This window comes from Seriola dumerili, unplaced genomic scaffold, assembly GCF_002260705.1.
Source record: "Seriola dumerili isolate Sdu_G_001 unplaced genomic scaffold, Sdu_1.0 BDQW01000079.1, whole genome shotgun sequence".
NCBI lineage: Eukaryota > Metazoa > Chordata > Actinopteri > Carangiformes > Carangidae > Seriola > Seriola dumerili.
The window spans coordinates 2,098,358-2,114,856 of record NW_019174334.1 but is presented as its reverse complement, the minus strand read 5'-3'; the positions used below and the strand labels follow the sequence as shown (position 1 = coordinate 2,114,856).

Below are 16,499 nucleotides of genomic sequence, written 5' to 3'. Positions count from 1 at the left end.
TTCTCTTCACACGTCTTTGGCGCGCCCACACAAAAACCTGTATACACTACATCTCCGGGCATAACAAAGCTGCATTTTATTCCATTGTTAAGGAGCAGAGAAGAAAACCCATGTCTTCATTTATTACATAGTAACATATTCATCATAACTGTTTTATTTACTCTCACACATTGTAACATAATACATATTCATATTTCAAAAGTTGATTTCCATCTTATTAAATAGGAACAGAATAAATATTCACTTCTGCACTGAGCAGCCACGATCCTCTCCAAGTCTCCATGGTGGACATTCACTGAACAGAAGCCTTCTGAGAACCAGGTTTATTGGGACACTGGACCTTTCCTTCAGCATCCACACCCACACACACAATTAACCAACCCACACACAAACACGCACGCACACACTTAACCCACTCTCACATTCTCACATACTATACTGCATCATTCTTGCAGTTTTGTTAGTGACATGTTAACTGCAGAGATGTAGTAGCTCCTGTGTACTGTTATTGTTGATGTACAAAGTGACCCTGGTGGGAACACACTGACTAGGTGGTTCTGCTAAATAATCCACCTGTGCTACACTAGAATGCCGATATCTGAATGTAACGGAAAAATAAACCATTAACAGCATACAGGAATATCATATTAACACTGCCTTATTCAGATGTTGTAGTGGAACTGACATAGACTGCAACCATTGCACTATGACAGTCCCAATTAGGAAGAGATGTGTTGTTAACAGACTCTCATTAGCAGTAAATGTACAGTAGTTTTGGAGCCAGAGCTGCAGCAGATGCTCCAAACATCAACAATTTTCCAGTCTCTATCTCATGAAGAAAGATTTCTGAGTTAGCTGGAAAACTGAAAAATCTCTAGAAATTCTATTTTTTAATCATTTAAATCAACATTCCAGGTTTTTGCTCAGCAGATGTATTAGGCTAACTACTCAGTGCAAATTTCATGACACAGGTCCCAGGGTGTTTGTCGGGTATGGATCCAAATAAGCAACAGGAACTAAGAAACATTGATTTCAGGGTTTACATGACTTTGTTAAGTGGGGATGATAATCAGGCATTACAATGTAAACAACAATGAACAGCAAAACAAACAATACTGTCTTTTCTCTCTGTATTGCACAACTCATACTAAATTACAACTTTGAATTCCTGATTATCACATGCCTTTTGCCATTCAATTGAATTGTGCTGCTCATATGGGTCTTGTTAATGATTTTAAAGTGGCCTATTTTAGTGGGTTGCTTTTATGGATGAATTCTGTACTGGAATTATATGGGACGGATGTATGGAGAGCACTTAAACAAATATTACCAGATGTACAGAATAAAACTTATTTCAAAATTAAATACATTGCTCATACACATCCCAATAAATCATACATTTCTTAACCAACTGTAAAGGGACACTTTAAAATGAATGTTGAAGCTTTAAAATGGTTAATGTTTAAAAAAAAAACAAACAAAAAAAAACAAGGTTTCCTGTTTCCATTCTAAACAGATGGCATGTGAGGAGCGTCTGGCTTTAAAACCTTTAAATACAAGCACTGGTGAGTTATTTACAGCTTATACTGAATAAATCAAGTCTAGAAGTGATTTGTGTAGTCCAGTTGTGACAAAGAGCCGTCACATGTATCAGACATTAAAGAGTTAAAGTGAGACTAGTCAGCAGCGGCTACAGGAGCTCCTTAAGCATTAATGCCATCCATCGACATGGGCCTCTGAAGCTTTGTGACAGAGACCAGCAAAACAGGTCACAGGAAGAAGAAAAAACAATAAGTTGCTGAAAACAAGGAGTCTAAAAAAATAAAGTTTTGTTAATTCTCTGCATTTATAGTCTCTTTTTTTTTCGCACTTTTGGTTCAACCTTCTTCAACTTCAACACAATGGATATTTTCAAAGAAATTAAACCATGAAAGCGCTATGTACATGCAAAGCCCACTTTGGGTCTGCTCAGTTCAGCCAGCCAGGAACATGACAGTTGTGTTTGTGAGTTAACAGGTCAGTCATGATGCACTGCTAGTATGGGCTGCCTGCAGATGGGGCAGGTGTTGTTTTCAGAGAGCCAGCGGTCAATGCAGTGGATGTGGAATTCATGAGAGCAGGGCAGACGCCGCAGCTTGTTGCCCTGGGCGTACTCATTGATGCAGACACTGCATGCACGACCCATCTCCCCCTCCAGGCTGGCCTGACCATACGTGCGTGTGGATAGATTGTCAATCTGCTCTTTGGTCAGGCCCCTAGGGTGTTCGTCATCCTCTTCATCGTTGAGCAAAAAGAAATGTGCCAGCCGCAGAATGGGTAGAGTTCCATTTTCTACCAGGTTGTTGGTGTCTCTGCTGGTGGCCCGTCCCTCTGTGGTGCTCACTACCCCTCCTCCGAGTCTGGCCTGCCCACCCTGGTCATCCTCACTTCCCACCAGCCCTACCCTCTCCTGATCTACCCCACCTATGCCAACCTGGCCAACTGCACTCTCATTTGTATGCAGACGACTGGCTGGGCTAGTGTTACTATTTGTGCCAATAGCATCTGTATGGCTAGGTGCAACAGTTTCAGAATCAGCCTCTGTCTCCATTAGGGAGCTCAGCTCCCCAAATCCAGTCATAATCTGTCGCAATATAGAACGCAGCGCAGTGGAGTTGGGTTCCCCCAGGCCTGTCTCACTGATGCGCCTCAATGGAATCCGGATAGTGCTCACATAGGTGCGGATCCCAGCTCGCTCAGAGCGGGAGATGGTGCGTCTAAATCCACCACTATCACTTTCAAATGTGACAGTATTCTCAGCAACCCGTGCACGCGATCGTGTTCTGCTGGCGATGCTGTCCCGATCACGGTTTTCACCAGGTCGAATCCTTCTCACCTGCAGGTCCAACATGATAGTTGGGTGCCGTCGCACCGATGAACTTCCTGCTCCTATTACATGTGATTCACTCTCGCGTTCTCCAGTCTCTACAGCTGGCTCTGTAAGAGCTGCAGGTTCTGCCACAGCCTCCCCTGTCTCCATGGAAACAGAGCTTGTGCCACTGCCTGGCTCAACAGTGTGGATGCTAGAGCCACTGACACCACTGCTGGATGATGGAGTGGTACTAACAGCAGATATTCTATGCAAAGGGGAACGGCTTCGCCTAGACAACCGGGATGAAATCCCTCCCCCTGCTGCAGCCCTGCGTGCACGACCACGCGATCGAGTCCTGCTGCCACGTGATTCGTGTCCCACTGCTGGGGCCTGAGCCCCAGATTGGGGTGATACACGGGGACAGTCTATAGGAGCAGACATATCATCATGCCCCTGCTCTATTTCTGCACTGAGGGCTTGATGTTGCGAAGGTGTAGTTTGATCAATAGGAGGGTTGGGAACAGTGGGAGGCGGTGCTAAAGAGTGCAAAGTGGCACCTCTCCTCTGAGCAGCAGCTGGGGGGGACACTGGTGCAGGAAGTGCAGGGGGGCTCATAGAAAGAGTGGTAGTGCTGCTGCGTGTACGCCGTGTCTGCATCCTCCTACTGAGGACGGGGCGCGGGGAGGGGTACGGAGCTGGCCTTGACATGGCTGAAGGGCGAGGGTTGGAGAAGGAGGAAGCAGTGCGTATAGAGGGTGAAGTTGTACTAGGGGCAGTAACTGGCAGCTCTGCAGTGTCCGCAGTGTCATTATGCTCCCCCGGCTCTGGCTGATCATGGTTGATGTTGATCTCTAGACTAAAGCGGAATTCTCCACTGTTAGGGTTGGTCCGACTGACGGCACGCCATGTCTGGTTGCCACTCTGCCCACTGCGGGTAGCATTACCAGTACGTCTGAAAGTGTTCAGCCACTCCAGTAATGAGTCACCATTAGAAGTTTCTGGTCCAGGCTCTGTGCCCCCTGTAAAACAAAAAAAAGGTTAAGACTGTAAACTAACGTGTTCATCCCAAAATCTATCTTCCTGTACAGGAAAACTCCAATAAAAACACTGCAATTTCCTTCTCTAGTTATAATATTGAATGTTTTAGCCAAGCTGTTTCACACCTTATTCTAAGCCAGCACTTCCACTGTATTTATTACCAGAATTCAGAGTTGAAAAAAATGTGTTGCAACCTTGTTTAAACCTTGCCAAAGCTGGCGTTTGTTTGTCATCTGTTTTACTGTTCTCAAAGTCTAATCATAAAACATTATGCTGTGCTATTGTGGAATGTTTTTTGGCTTCTTCATTAATCAGTAGTGATTTAACCCAAGCCATACAGCATCATGACAAGTGAAAGCCAGATTGGATATATCCAAAAGATAGAGGTCCCTCCCCCTCCTCCCTACCTGCCCCTCGTCTCCCTCCAGCCCCTCTCTCTTCTCCCTCACCGCTACTGCTCTGCTGTTCTCCAGAATCAGCAGTCTGCAAGCGCTGCTCAGTACGGGGCTGAGATGAAACGCGTTCCTTTGCTCCATCAAGACGCTGCTGCAGCTCCTCAGCAGTCACCTCCCCTGTGAAACGTATGGACATAGAGGATGTTATGTGCCATCAACAGCGGTGGGTCAAAAAGGAGTATCTCTACAACTTCATACACTAGTGTATAGCCTAGAATACATGCGAAGCAAGGCTGCACTGGCAATCCCAATCAGTGCATTATCATAGCAAGATGTAATCCTCCTCACCAGGTGTGCCCAGCAGGTTGCTGTCTCTCATTAGTCTGTACTCCTCTTCACTCAATTCATTGATGAAGTGATAGTATGCCTCCTCCCGTCGAAGACGCTCTGCCTGCCTCCGCCGTTCGTCTCCCCCACCAGGAGGGTCCATCACCGTGAAAAGTGCTGGCAGACATGAGTGACAGTGTCAGTCAGGGGTGGAATGTCATCTGAAGCTACCCACTACAGCTTTACATTTAGCATTCAAAAAATAAGGTCTGAAGCCACACATTGAGCCTCTGCAGATCAAGAGGACAGGCTCATTTGTCAATACAATATGATGTACAATAACAAACTGCTAATGGCTATTTGATGGTGTTTTGGAAAGATGGATAACAAACGTATTGCACAGTTATGTATTATCATGTACTTACTGGGTTGTATTTGATATTAGAGAAAAAATGCAATGCAAGTTAGAGTTGTTCGATTACCTTAGCCTTACAGTGACTAATCTCTAACCAAGGACGACAGTTAAGACAACGCCATCCATTTTCTATCGAAAGACTCCACCAGCAAGAGACTGAGTATGGCTACAGTAATCTTGCTAAAGTTGCTAACGTTTAGCACGTAGACTGGCGCCGTACATTCGCCTTATTTAGCATGTGGACAAATGCTCGATTCATTCACTGCAAGGAACCAAGAGACATCCCACTAACAACGTAGTCTTCATGTGAGCTAATACTAGCCAAGTTATAACAGTAGCTACGGAAGGCCATGTAAAAGGCAGGGGAATAATGCAACAAAACTGGCGTAGTCATCCTGGTTAGCCACCAATCACCGGCCTAGTGTTAATGACGGACACGCCAAGCATCCAATCCCTGCCCTACAGAGGCGGGACACGGTATACTAAACTGAGGTCTCCTCCATGTAAACCCAGGGCAAAGAAGGAAAGACAAAGAATCTTGCCAGCATTATTGCAGAATTAGATAATCGAGATATTAATGCTTGGCAATGATTAAAGGCGTCTCCACCCTAACACAACAGACAGTGTTGTGGACCTTTCAAGGATGCGAAGTGTCATTTGGAATGCGCAACGCTTTAGTTGCTAAGTGAGCGCTAACGTTAGCGAACAGCAGCCCGTCGATACCAGTGTTAGCTGGGTTAGCTCACTCGCCAGCGAGCTGCAAGACAGAATAACTCCTTAGATATTAATATGACATACAGTTTTATCAAGCAGATACTGTACATGGAATTGAACACATATCCCTAGCATAGTTTTATAAGAGATGACAATTACATTAAACGGAGTTTAGTACCTGACAAAGCAGCTGTAATATGGACGGTTAGCTCTCCTCTCCCTTCTCTCTCAAACCAAGATGGGACCAGTGGTGCTACATTACACCGTCCGTGAAAAAACAACCTCCCTGGCCACATTAGTTCCTAGGTAACACAACATCGACAAAACATAGCTCAAGGTTTGTTGTTCAGAAATTCACATCAATAAAATTATGCAATTATTCATTCCATTTAGTGTAATTATACTTTAAACCCGCAACATTTCAATGGGAAATATTTAAAGTTTTACGTTCTGCAGTTTTAACATGATGCTGATACAGTATGGGGAAGACCACCTACAACAAATGCATCTTTATATAAATTCTTAATCAATTTAGACATTGCTAAAATACCTTTCTGAGTAAGTAAACAATTAAAAAGCACTGATTTCCTTTTACACTTAAACATTTTAAATGCATGGCATTTACCTTTTACATAAATAATAAATTTGAGCTCTTTACCATCCAGACTGATGAGCTCATGTCTGAAACCAAATCCTCAAACAGCCTTGCAAGTGATCTCCAACATGAAGTATTGAAAAGAAAAGATTATAAGAAGTTGCCACACATTATATCAGGTAGTAGTACAATATATGAAACACATCTGATGGCTGAGCAGTATCAGGCTGCATTATACAGTTTATAGCCACCATATATAATAATAAAGTGTAGCCAATACCAAAAAAATATTAAGACAAAATAATATGTAGTGAGTATTACTCCTTAAACGTTTACTCCTCAAACTTTATAAATATTCTTAATTTCTATTCAATTGTCTTATCCTATTTCCCTTTACTTTATTAAAATCAATTTATATTTCCATCCATATAATTATTGGATGGTAATTGTTGTTCCAGTGTTTTTATTTGCCCCATAAATCACTTTGAATTGCCTCTGTGCTTTAAAAGTGGAAATACATTTGTACTTTCTAGAGTATTTCTGATTAGTATCACGCATTTAGGAATAATGTGCTTTTTCTCTTATACGGAGCAAAATATAAGCATTTCACTTTAATTTAAAGCGAATGAATTGATATTATCTGTCATACTGGGGTGATAGACAAAATAGATAGGCAAGATAATTTTTTGTGGGCCGGCATTATAGCACTAAAGTATCCTACAATATCACAAAACAGATAAATGTTTGTAATGACCAAATAAACTTATTCAACAGCTCTAATGTGCGAGTGTGAATTTCCACGTGGTGTAGTCTGTCTACCCATTTTCTGAAGCTCTTTCTCTGCTGCAGGGCTGTCTTTACGACGTTTTGCGACAGTGCCGTGCGACAATACGCCGTCGTTACCGAGTGAAGTGCGTCTCTTTGGAGCAGATACCGGCTGAGAGAAACGCAGCAACAAGAGAAAGGAATATATTTCGGGCTCTTTTCCTACCTGGAGTATCTCCGAGCACCACACATATCCTCCGGTACATTATATTTGACCCGAAAACTCGATGTGGAAGCTGGGCTGAAGGAAGAAAGGGCCACGCTGGGGAAGGCAACTAGCTGAATTAACCAAACCGAGCTCGTTGGAGTAGCCTAGTTGCCTCCCAAGCGACGCTTTAAAAAAGGAAGGAGCGGATACATTTAGCCCAAACAGTGGTGAAAATGGACTATGATTTTAAAGTCAAGCTGACCGGCGAAAGAGAGCGTGTCGAGGACCTGTTTGAGTACGAAGGATGCAAAGTGGGAAGAGGCACCTACGGTCATGTATACAAAGCGAAGAGAAAAGATGGGTGAGTTGATGACCAACAAGGCCTCTAGCCAGTGAACCCTGCGCCAGCCCCCTCCCTCTCCCAAATAAATTTTAATTACTTCTTATTTTTTTCCTCTTCAAGGCCACTGGCAGAGGAAGCATGTTGTTAGAGATTTATGTAGAGAAATAACAATGTGAGGGAGAGTGTGTTGAAATTGCCTCCACTGTCAGGATGCTGATGAGGCTTTCTGTCGTGTATAAAAGCACTGACATGTCATTTATCATTGGGATTGTGGCTCCCCTTTCTTGTAAATGGGGTGCATATGTTGTTAAAGCTGTGTTAGAGCATTTCCGAGTTATCTATTGTGTTCTGTGTTGTTGCTTCACGGTGTGCATTATTTTATTTAGCAAAACTTAGAACCATTGTAGGTGATGTGGTGAATGTAGGATACAGCAGGTGCATGTGCCAGCACTTGTTGATGGTCCTAGTGGTCCCTTTTTTTAGGCGAGTGGTGCTACTTTTATGTGAATGTTTAAAAAGTAATAAATTGTAGAGGAGCCTGGTATATGAGAGAATATTTAGTGCTGGATGTTTTTGTCATTGTGTAAAAGCAAACAAAGCGAATTTATTGTGATTTTAAACTAAGATAGTGTTTAGTTGTATATGTAACAATACAACATGCCTTCATTGTTGGTTGTGTTGCTTTCATGCTAATTGCTATTTAACCTTCATTTCCTTTTTTTAAAGTATTCTTTGGGTATTGTTTGTCTTTATGAGAGAGTCAACAGTGGAGATGGAGAATGAGATACAGTGAAACTCCCCATTTGGCTGCAAACGGTGGACGCTGTCAGTGCCTCAAACCCTTAGACCACCAGAGTGCCACCCACCTTCATTTCTAAACCTTTTATTTATTTCTCCCTTTCCTGCTGTCTCTTATGCAATCCGTGTAACAGCCGTAACTGTGTCTGGACCCGAGCTGGGGAGAGCTGAAGGCAGCTTCAGCTACCAGGCCCGTATTAGGCCCATTATCACAGCCCGGACATACTGGCAGCCGGAACCACAGAAAAGAGCCCCAAAGTGTTTAAAGATGTTTGTGTTCACTTTAGGAGGCTGCTGTTTATGAGACTCTGTGAGCTCATTTGTGCTGCAGCAGTTGGACGAGGCCTGGGGAGGCACAAAGCATGGGTTTATGAGATGATTTAGGCCAGGGGGAGGGAGGGGTTGTAACCGATTCATTCAAGTGAGAGCCAGTCCCAATGCTCTGTTTGTCCCTCACCAGCTGCCAGACAGGGCCTGTTTCCTCTCCCCTTCTATTGTTTTGAGCCTCAGAGGTGAGCTTGATTACACAAATCTGGAGGTAATGCAACTCGGCCTCTTCTCAGAGTCCCTGTGCCAGCTGCCAAGTGCCCCCCTTTATGTTTCTGTGCAGACTGCTCTCTGGAGGCCTGCAGTCTGGTCTGGTGTTGATGTTGCTCTGCCTCTCTCTGTGTTTTGTAGGAAGGATGATAAGGACTACGCCCTCAAGCAGATTGAAGGCACTGGCATCTCCATGTCAGCCTGCAGAGAGATTGCAGTAAGAACTGCTTGGCTTACTCTGTCCTTTTTGTTTGGTATCTGTTAAACACCTTCATTCCATTCCTAGGTGGTTTATGTAATGTCTGAATCACCTTCCTTCACAAAGTAGCTTTTGTTTTGTCAGCAACAGACATAAAATAGAAAAGCTAGAAAGAATCGAAGAACACTACATTATTAGATATTACACATGAATGTAATACATATAGACGTAGACAAAATATCATGAACATAAACATCTCATTGCCACTTTGTCTTTTGTGTATAGTCTTCACTGTGGTACATTCTTCTTTTTGCAGAGTACATACATGCAGAAACTAGCTGGTATCATTCATGATTTCTGCCATGAGAGTGTGTGGTTGGTTCTCTGAATGGGTTTATATATTGCAGCTGCTGCGGGAGCTGAAGCATCCCAATGTCATCTCGCTGCAGAAGGTTTTCCTGTCACATGCAGACCGCAAAGTATGGCTGCTCTTTGACTACGCCGAACATGATCTCTGGGTAAAATGCATGCACACACACACACACACACACACACACACACACACACACACACACACACACACACACACACACACACACACACACACACACTCACTCACTGAAGCTGCTTGACATGACTTATATACATACTGCTCTCTTGGCTTCTGAATATGCCAATATGAGTGGGATTGCATGTTTTGCATGTATGCATTTTTCTTTACTATTCATTTTTAGACCACACATACATACATTTTTACCCAGATTACTATGCACACAAAGTACTCTTAGTTTACACTCTTAGTTTAGAATTAGGTTATAAATATTTATGTCTTCTGTGTTTAAAAAAGGGAAATGCTCATCTATGTGCAAAAAAACAGCAGCCCCAACAGCAACCTTACAAATGCAGAATAACTCAACCTGCTGATGCATATACTTTACACTCACATTTACCATCAACCAGTTATAAGGAAGTACACTGAAAATGGTGTTAATTATGTGCTTCTAAGTCTTATTGGAGCACACACATACACCCAAAAGTCTTCATCATTTAGTAGTCAAACCCCCGATGCTTCACAGTTGGCAGTTACAACTGGCAGGGTATTAGAACTGAATTAAAATGCCATTTTCTGCCACAGAACTGCAGCACTCACATTCCCCTCGTAAGGATGTGGGAACACATGCCACAAAAATCAGCCTTACTCATCTTGCCTGTAGCATAAACTTACATTTTTGACCATACGGATGTAGAAAAGGACACAAAATGATGCATTTCACTTCTCATGTGCGCATACGCCGCAATTATTATTATCTTGTCTTTCCATAGCACATTATTAAGTTCCACCGAGCGTCTAAGGCCAACAAGAAGCCACTTCAGCTGCCTAGAGGAATGGTCAAGTCTCTGCTCTACCAGATCCTGGATGGCATCCATTACCTCCACGCCAATTGGGTCCTCCACAGAGACCTTGTAAGAGGATTGGGGAGGGCAGAGGGAAACGGAGGGGGAGGGGAGGAGGGGGAGAGAGAAACTATTTAGGTAGAGGGGAAAACAAGGCAACAGTTGATTAAAGACTGGATTTTTATTGGGCAGAGAATCAGTTGAAGGCCATGGGAGTTGTGTCATTCTGTGTGTGTCTAGTCATGGTTCATAACCACATGTTTTAAATGTTTTTGCAAATATTTGGTTTAAGTCAAGATTAGCATGCAGCTAATTATTTGTGCACTTGTTATACAATATTCTATGTTCTAGTTGCTTTAGTGAGTGATTTTTTTTTTTACAAGAAATAATTTTACAATTTTTTTGTTATTTACATTTAAAGGAACTTTACAGGCTTTGTTTCTAGTATTGCAACTGGTTTTCCTTAAAATAACAGTTTAAGATACTGTCAATGCTGTCAAAATAGTCTCAGTAATGTATGTATTTCTAACAGCTACATTATGGCAAAACCAAATTATTTTCCATTTGCATCACTGACTGACAGTGGGGAGATGGAAATGGTAGACCACCTCTCCTGTGGGATGCAGTGGGTATGCGGTGTCCTCTAGAGGGCAGCAACATAGAGTTTTGATTACACACCACATCCTGGACTGTAGCTCAACAACTAAACCAAACAAAGCTGATTTAACCTCAACAGATTTGCTGCGATTTAAGAAAAAAAAAAAGGATTGTAGATGGTTTTTCAAACTTGTGCATGTCTCCTTGTCTCCTCTAGAAACCAGCTAACATTTTAGTGATGGGGGAAGGGCCGGAGAGGGGTAGAGTAAAGATTGGTATGTATAATGTTGTCTTTTTTAAATGTTATTTATTGTTGAAGTTTGTTATTTTTACTGACTAACATGTCTATTCTTCAGCGGACATGGGGTTTGCCCGTCTCTTCAATTCACCGCTGAAGCCTTTAGCCGATCTCGACCCTGTTGTGGTCACCTTCTGGTACAGAGCACCTGAACTACTGCTGGGGGCTCGGCACTACACCAAAGCCATCGGTGAGAACTGCGCAGCACAGTCTGTCTGTGGAGCTGCCCATGTGTTAACATGTGCAGCCAGTTCTAATGCCTTCGCTGACAGCTTAAGTTGGTGTGTGCTCTTCTTTCAGACATCTGGGCGATTGGCTGCATCTTTGCAGAGCTGCTGACGTCTGAGCCCATTTTCCACTGTCGCCAGGAGGACATCAAGACCAGTAACCCTTACCACCACGACCAACTGGACCGCATCTTTAACGTCATGGGCTTCCCTGCTGGTGAGGCTCCACTGCCGCCAGACATTGGAGGAAAATGTTCAGAAAAAAAATAATTCACTCCAATTTAAATATTTACTACTTTAATATAACATACTGATTTATTAATGATTTACCTAACCTCACTCAAACAAGAATGTATTACCTAATTTAATAAGGGAAATTACTACTTCTGATTTTCCTAACAATGTATGTACATTAATGGTGCTACAGTGTTCCCTTTTCAGTGGAAAGTGCTGTGGAAGAATAAGCAATTTTTGTTCCTAAGAGAGGCAGATTATTTCCTTGGTCTTTTCTTGTTCCTTCTCTTTAGGCAGTAATATGATCTGTGGGATCTGAACATCCATCCACTGGCGCAATAGATTAAGCCAAGTCACAAACACTGAAACTTTTACTTGTAGGGCTACATTTGGGTCTATATTTTCCAGTTCACTTAAGCTGCTTCTGATCCTTTTTTTCCTTCTACATCTCTGCTGCTCTACTTGTTTGATTCAACAGTCTATTTGATGAATTTTGTTCTGATTCTGCAGGAAATCAAGCCTTATTGGCCGGGTGCAAAATCTAATTTTGCATTGGGGCAAATTTTACAATCCCAAATTAAAACCAAAGCTCAATGTGCTCTCGTTGTAACAAGGGGTTGTTGTGGGGAATTCGTGAGCATTTGTGCTCAAAAAGATTGTAATCCAGACTCTACAACCTAAATAATCTGTTCTTGAAGGGAGGGAGGGTGTGACATGGTGTAATCCTGACTTTCCCTCATTTGACAGATAAAGACTGGGAGGACATCAAAAAGATGCCAGAACACTCCACGCTGATGAAAGACTTTAGAAGGAACACGTGAGTCTGCAGAGCACCACTGTCCCAGTTTTCTTAAAATTTGAAACAAAAGTCAGAGCAAAGCAAAGTGCTCCATGTTCTTACATAGTTCTTATAACTACGTTCTTATATGGGAAATTGAACTGAAGTCATCATATTGATGTTATTTGCTCCTTCTCTATCACAGATATACAAACTGCAGCCTTATAAAGTACATGGAAAAACATAAAGTCAAACCAGACAGCAAAGCATTCCACTTGGTGAGTTAAAATACCTCGGTAATAGATAGTTATATGATTATATAATAGCTGTTACATGTACTTTGCATAACAAATAGATATTATACTATTATGATGGCAAATCCATCACAACTATGCAGCTATAGTTTGGTTCTCCATAACAAATGAAGTGTATGTTGTGACAAATTCAGTTCTATTAATGGTAATAATAACATTGTGTGCAATTCATTAAAGCTGCAGAAGCTGTTGACAATGGACCCCATCCGTAGAATCACATCTGAGCAGGCCATGCAGGACCCTTACTTTTTGGAGGAGCCCCTTCCCACATCTGAGTGAGTTACAGCACACAGAAACCCATACATACACTCTGTATCCAGTTTGTCTATCTTGTGCTGCTCCTTAGCTTGAGTCTCATGACCTTGGGACATCTACCGCATTGAATAGGTCCCTTAGCCAATTAGGTCTGAGTCATGGGAATAAATGTTTGAACTTGACAAGCCTCTTTGCCTTTTTTCTCCAGTGTGTTTGCAGGCTGCCAGATTCCCTATCCCAAGAGAGAGTTCCTGACAGAGGAGGAGCCAGAGGACAAGGCAGACAAAGTAAGAAATCCATGTGCCACATGTAAGTCATACAGGGAGCTTATTTTATGATTATATGAAGAAGGCTACTGGGAAACATCACAAAGAGGTAGTAAATACACAGTAGGGCTGATAAAAGTGTGGTTGCTGCACTGACAATGTGAAATTATTCAATCATTAAAAATGTTTTGGCTTGTAGAAAAACCAGCAGCAGCAACAGGGAAACAACCACACAAATGGGGCAGGGCACACTGGCAACCCTGACAACAGCCACGCCCAGGGCCCGCCTCTGAAGAAAGTGCGAGTTGTCCCGCCCACCACTACCTCAGGTGGCCTCATTATGACCTCAGACTACCAGGTGGGTCACTCTCATATTTCCGTGATTTCTGCGCATTTATTCACATATCACAGTCAGAAAGCATGAGATATGTGAACTGCAACTTATGTTAAAAAAAAAAGCTGACATGTGGCTAATGTATACCATGGTAGAATTGCCTTGATGTATTGTTTTTCTATAGATAATGTGTTTAGGACGAGAGCTATTCCTTGTGATCAGGCAGCTGACATCCACTGTAATGGTACACTGCATGATGTTTGCCCTTCTGTATGCATTCAAGCCAGTAACTGGATCAAATTCATTCCATGATTAATTTTTTTGTCACCATTATATATATTTGAATAAAACTTTCTCAACCGATGGGTGAAAATATAGCTCCTGTCTTTCTCTCTGTGTCAACTTGTCATGACTATCACAACCTCAAAGAAGAGGTCACTAACATTAAAAAGGGAGTTTTGCGTAGCACCTAAGACATCAATAGGATTTAATGAATATCGTCTTGTTGTCTTTGTCCCCACAGCGCTCCAATCCACATGCTGCCTACCAGAACCCTGGACCAAGCACATCACTGCCCCAAAGCAGCATGGGATATTCCACTACCTCCCAACAACCACCCCAGTACTCCCACCAGACCCACCGCTACTGAAACATCCCTCCCACACATACATACAAACATATATGATACATACACAGCCCTCACCGTGCCCACCTGAACGAATGTACTGAGGGATGTGGGGGTGTCCAAGGCAACAAACCCCACCCCACCCCGCCCCACAGAGGACACTTCTTCTCTGCAGCAGACATAGGCCAGAATGACAACAATCTTCACTTCATCAAGATAACACACCATAACCCCAGTATTAGAAATACCGCTATAGAGCAAAACCTGACGGGTGAAACAAAAGGCGGGAGGATGAGGAGAAAGGATGCTATGGTTGGATCCTACCTGTCTCTGTTACTCAGACATAATCAAACCAGCCAAGAGAAGATGGTTTGGTTTAAGGGGACACATGTTTATCTGTTGTCATCTCCTCCCTTCTTCTTCTTCACCTGTCTCCACACACACCTCCACCTACGCCCTACCCCAGCCAGTTACCCTTTTCCTGTTGAAGCTCGGATGAGACTGAAAGCTGCTATGTGACTGCCAGCGTTGACAGATTCCCTGTCCGTCTGTCCTCCTGTCTGTCTGTCCTCCTGTCTGTCTGTCTGTCCGTTTATTTTGTGTGTGTGGCCCTGTGAGGGCCTCAGCTGAGGACTGAACTGAGCTGCTGTGAAGCATGCTGGGAGGATGTGGAGCCCCCACAGCTGTGGCGTTGAGGGTTTTTGTTCAGAAAGGACAAAAAAAGATGACAAAAAAGATTTTAGTAGTTTATAATTTAATCAGTTTTCATGGTTTTGTTTTCATGGCAAGAGTGGCAAAGCAGCTGGTGCTGGTTGAGCGATCAGCTGCTGTATGCTGTGGGCAAGCCTTACAACATGATGACAAAACCAACCAATCGCATGGAGGATGGCAGATGGAACATGCATTGTACTGTATTGTATTGAAATATTTTACATGAAGCAAGTATCCTGACAATAAAAGTGGAAACATTGACATTGTTGATGTTTTGGGTGTGCATATCTATAAGGAGCAGATGTATGATGCTAATTTAAGTAAGTGTTCACATTTTGTGCCTTTTTTTTTTTTTTGCCCAGTTTTCTTTTTGGTAACTCAGCTAGAGCTGATAATTGTCAAGAGTTCAGACAAATCAAATTGTCTAACAAGAAATGGGTATAAAATTTTATTCTATTTACATTAGAATCATTAACAGAAAAGCATGAACTGATTATTGATTACGAACAATTAACTGTCAGTTTCAATTACAAGCATTCTATCAATTCATCTCTGACTGGGAACAAAAAGTCATACATTTGCAGCAAAGTATGCCTACATTGTATTTTTTTGACTAAACTTTCCCCACTTTTTCATGTTAATACATACATGTGTGCTTTGGTATTCATGTCTCAATCAATTATATATGTATAACTGACAACTGTATAACAAATGCAGGCCTTGTCTTCCCTCTTGTCCAGGAATAGAACTGCATTTTCAATTATGAAACTCCCTTTCCATTTCTAATGGACTAAACCTTGTCTGGAGTCCAGAGATTATTTTCTCCTCCCTTTCCCTCTGCTTTGATGACAGTTATCTCCCTCATACTGCTTTTGTCTACAAACACAACCGGGAGAGTAAAGCACCGATCTATGTATAGCAGATCCTCTCATTGAACCTCTTCCTGCAGGATGCTGGCCCAGCTATTTCAGTCTGTTATACAATACTATCCCAGCTCATGCTCAGCATCACTGCCTTAAACATGTTACAAACCCTCTAAAAACCTATCTAGCTCGCAACTTTCTGCTAGTAATCGTTATTTAAATAGGTCTTCGAGTCTACAAATTCCCCACAGGCCTCAAAATTAATTTAAACCCCTTATTATTACAAGGTATGGGACCCAGTTGCGTAAAAAAAAAAAACCCCTCTAAGCTCTTCAGCAACGCCCAATCGTAGCCCCGCCCCCTCCATTTGCAACAGCGCTTTCATGCACGGGAGTCTCCTTGTCACTCATTTATTTC

At 42.5% G+C, this 16,499-nt stretch overlaps 2 protein-coding genes across 2 annotated transcripts; one reads left to right on the top strand and one right to left on the bottom strand.

The window, feature by feature from the left end:
• Positions 1–60: 60 nt before the first annotated feature.
• rnf6 (ring finger protein 6) lies at positions 61–5,972 on the bottom strand. Its single transcript, XM_022744354.1, has 4 exons — positions 5,919–5,972; positions 4,633–4,788; positions 4,297–4,461; positions 61–3,870 (listed from the first exon to the last, which is right to left on the bottom strand). Exons 2-4 carry the CDS (start codon positions 4,772–4,774, stop codon positions 2,018–2,020), a joined length of 2,160 nt encoding a protein of 719 aa, XP_022600075.1. The 5' UTR covers positions 4,775–4,788; positions 5,919–5,972; the 3' UTR covers positions 61–2,017.
• A 1,271-nt stretch (positions 5,973–7,243) lies between these two features.
• On the top strand, positions 7,244–15,480 carry cdk8 (cyclin dependent kinase 8). The gene is made up of 13 exons (XM_022744245.1): positions 7,244–7,669; positions 9,128–9,203; positions 9,593–9,703; positions 10,509–10,649; positions 11,395–11,452; positions 11,534–11,665; positions 11,776–11,919; positions 12,684–12,753; positions 12,920–12,992; positions 13,206–13,303; positions 13,492–13,570; positions 13,749–13,907; positions 14,407–15,480. Exons 1-13 carry the CDS (start codon positions 7,542–7,544, stop codon positions 14,530–14,532), a joined length of 1,395 nt encoding a protein of 464 aa, XP_022599966.1. The 5' UTR covers positions 7,244–7,541; the 3' UTR covers positions 14,533–15,480.
• Positions 15,481–16,499: the final 1,019 nt, after the last annotated feature.

Excerpts from the sequence above, each read along its gene's own strand:
- rnf6 (XM_022744354.1), bottom strand. The coding sequence starts at position 4,774 with ATGGACCCTCCTGGTGGGGGAGACGAACGGCGGAGGCAGGCAGAGCGT. Across the intron at positions 4,462-4,632 it reads CAACCTGCTGGGCACACCTG|GGGAGGTGACTGCTGAGGAG; the intron begins GTGAGGAGGATT and ends TACGTTTCACAG. Across the intron at positions 3,871-4,296 it reads TGGAGGGAGACGAGGGGCAG|GGGGCACAGAGCCTGGACCA; the intron begins GTAGGGAGGAGG and ends TTTGTTTTACAG.
- cdk8 (XM_022744245.1), top strand. The coding sequence starts at position 7,542 with ATGGACTATGATTTTAAAGTCAAGCTGACCGGCGAAAGAGAGCGTGTC. Across the intron at positions 9,204-9,592 it reads CAGCCTGCAGAGAGATTGCA|CTGCTGCGGGAGCTGAAGCA; the intron begins GTAAGAACTGCT and ends TATATATTGCAG. Across the intron at positions 11,666-11,775 it reads GCACTACACCAAAGCCATCG|ACATCTGGGCGATTGGCTGC; the intron begins GTGAGAACTGCG and ends CTCTTCTTTCAG.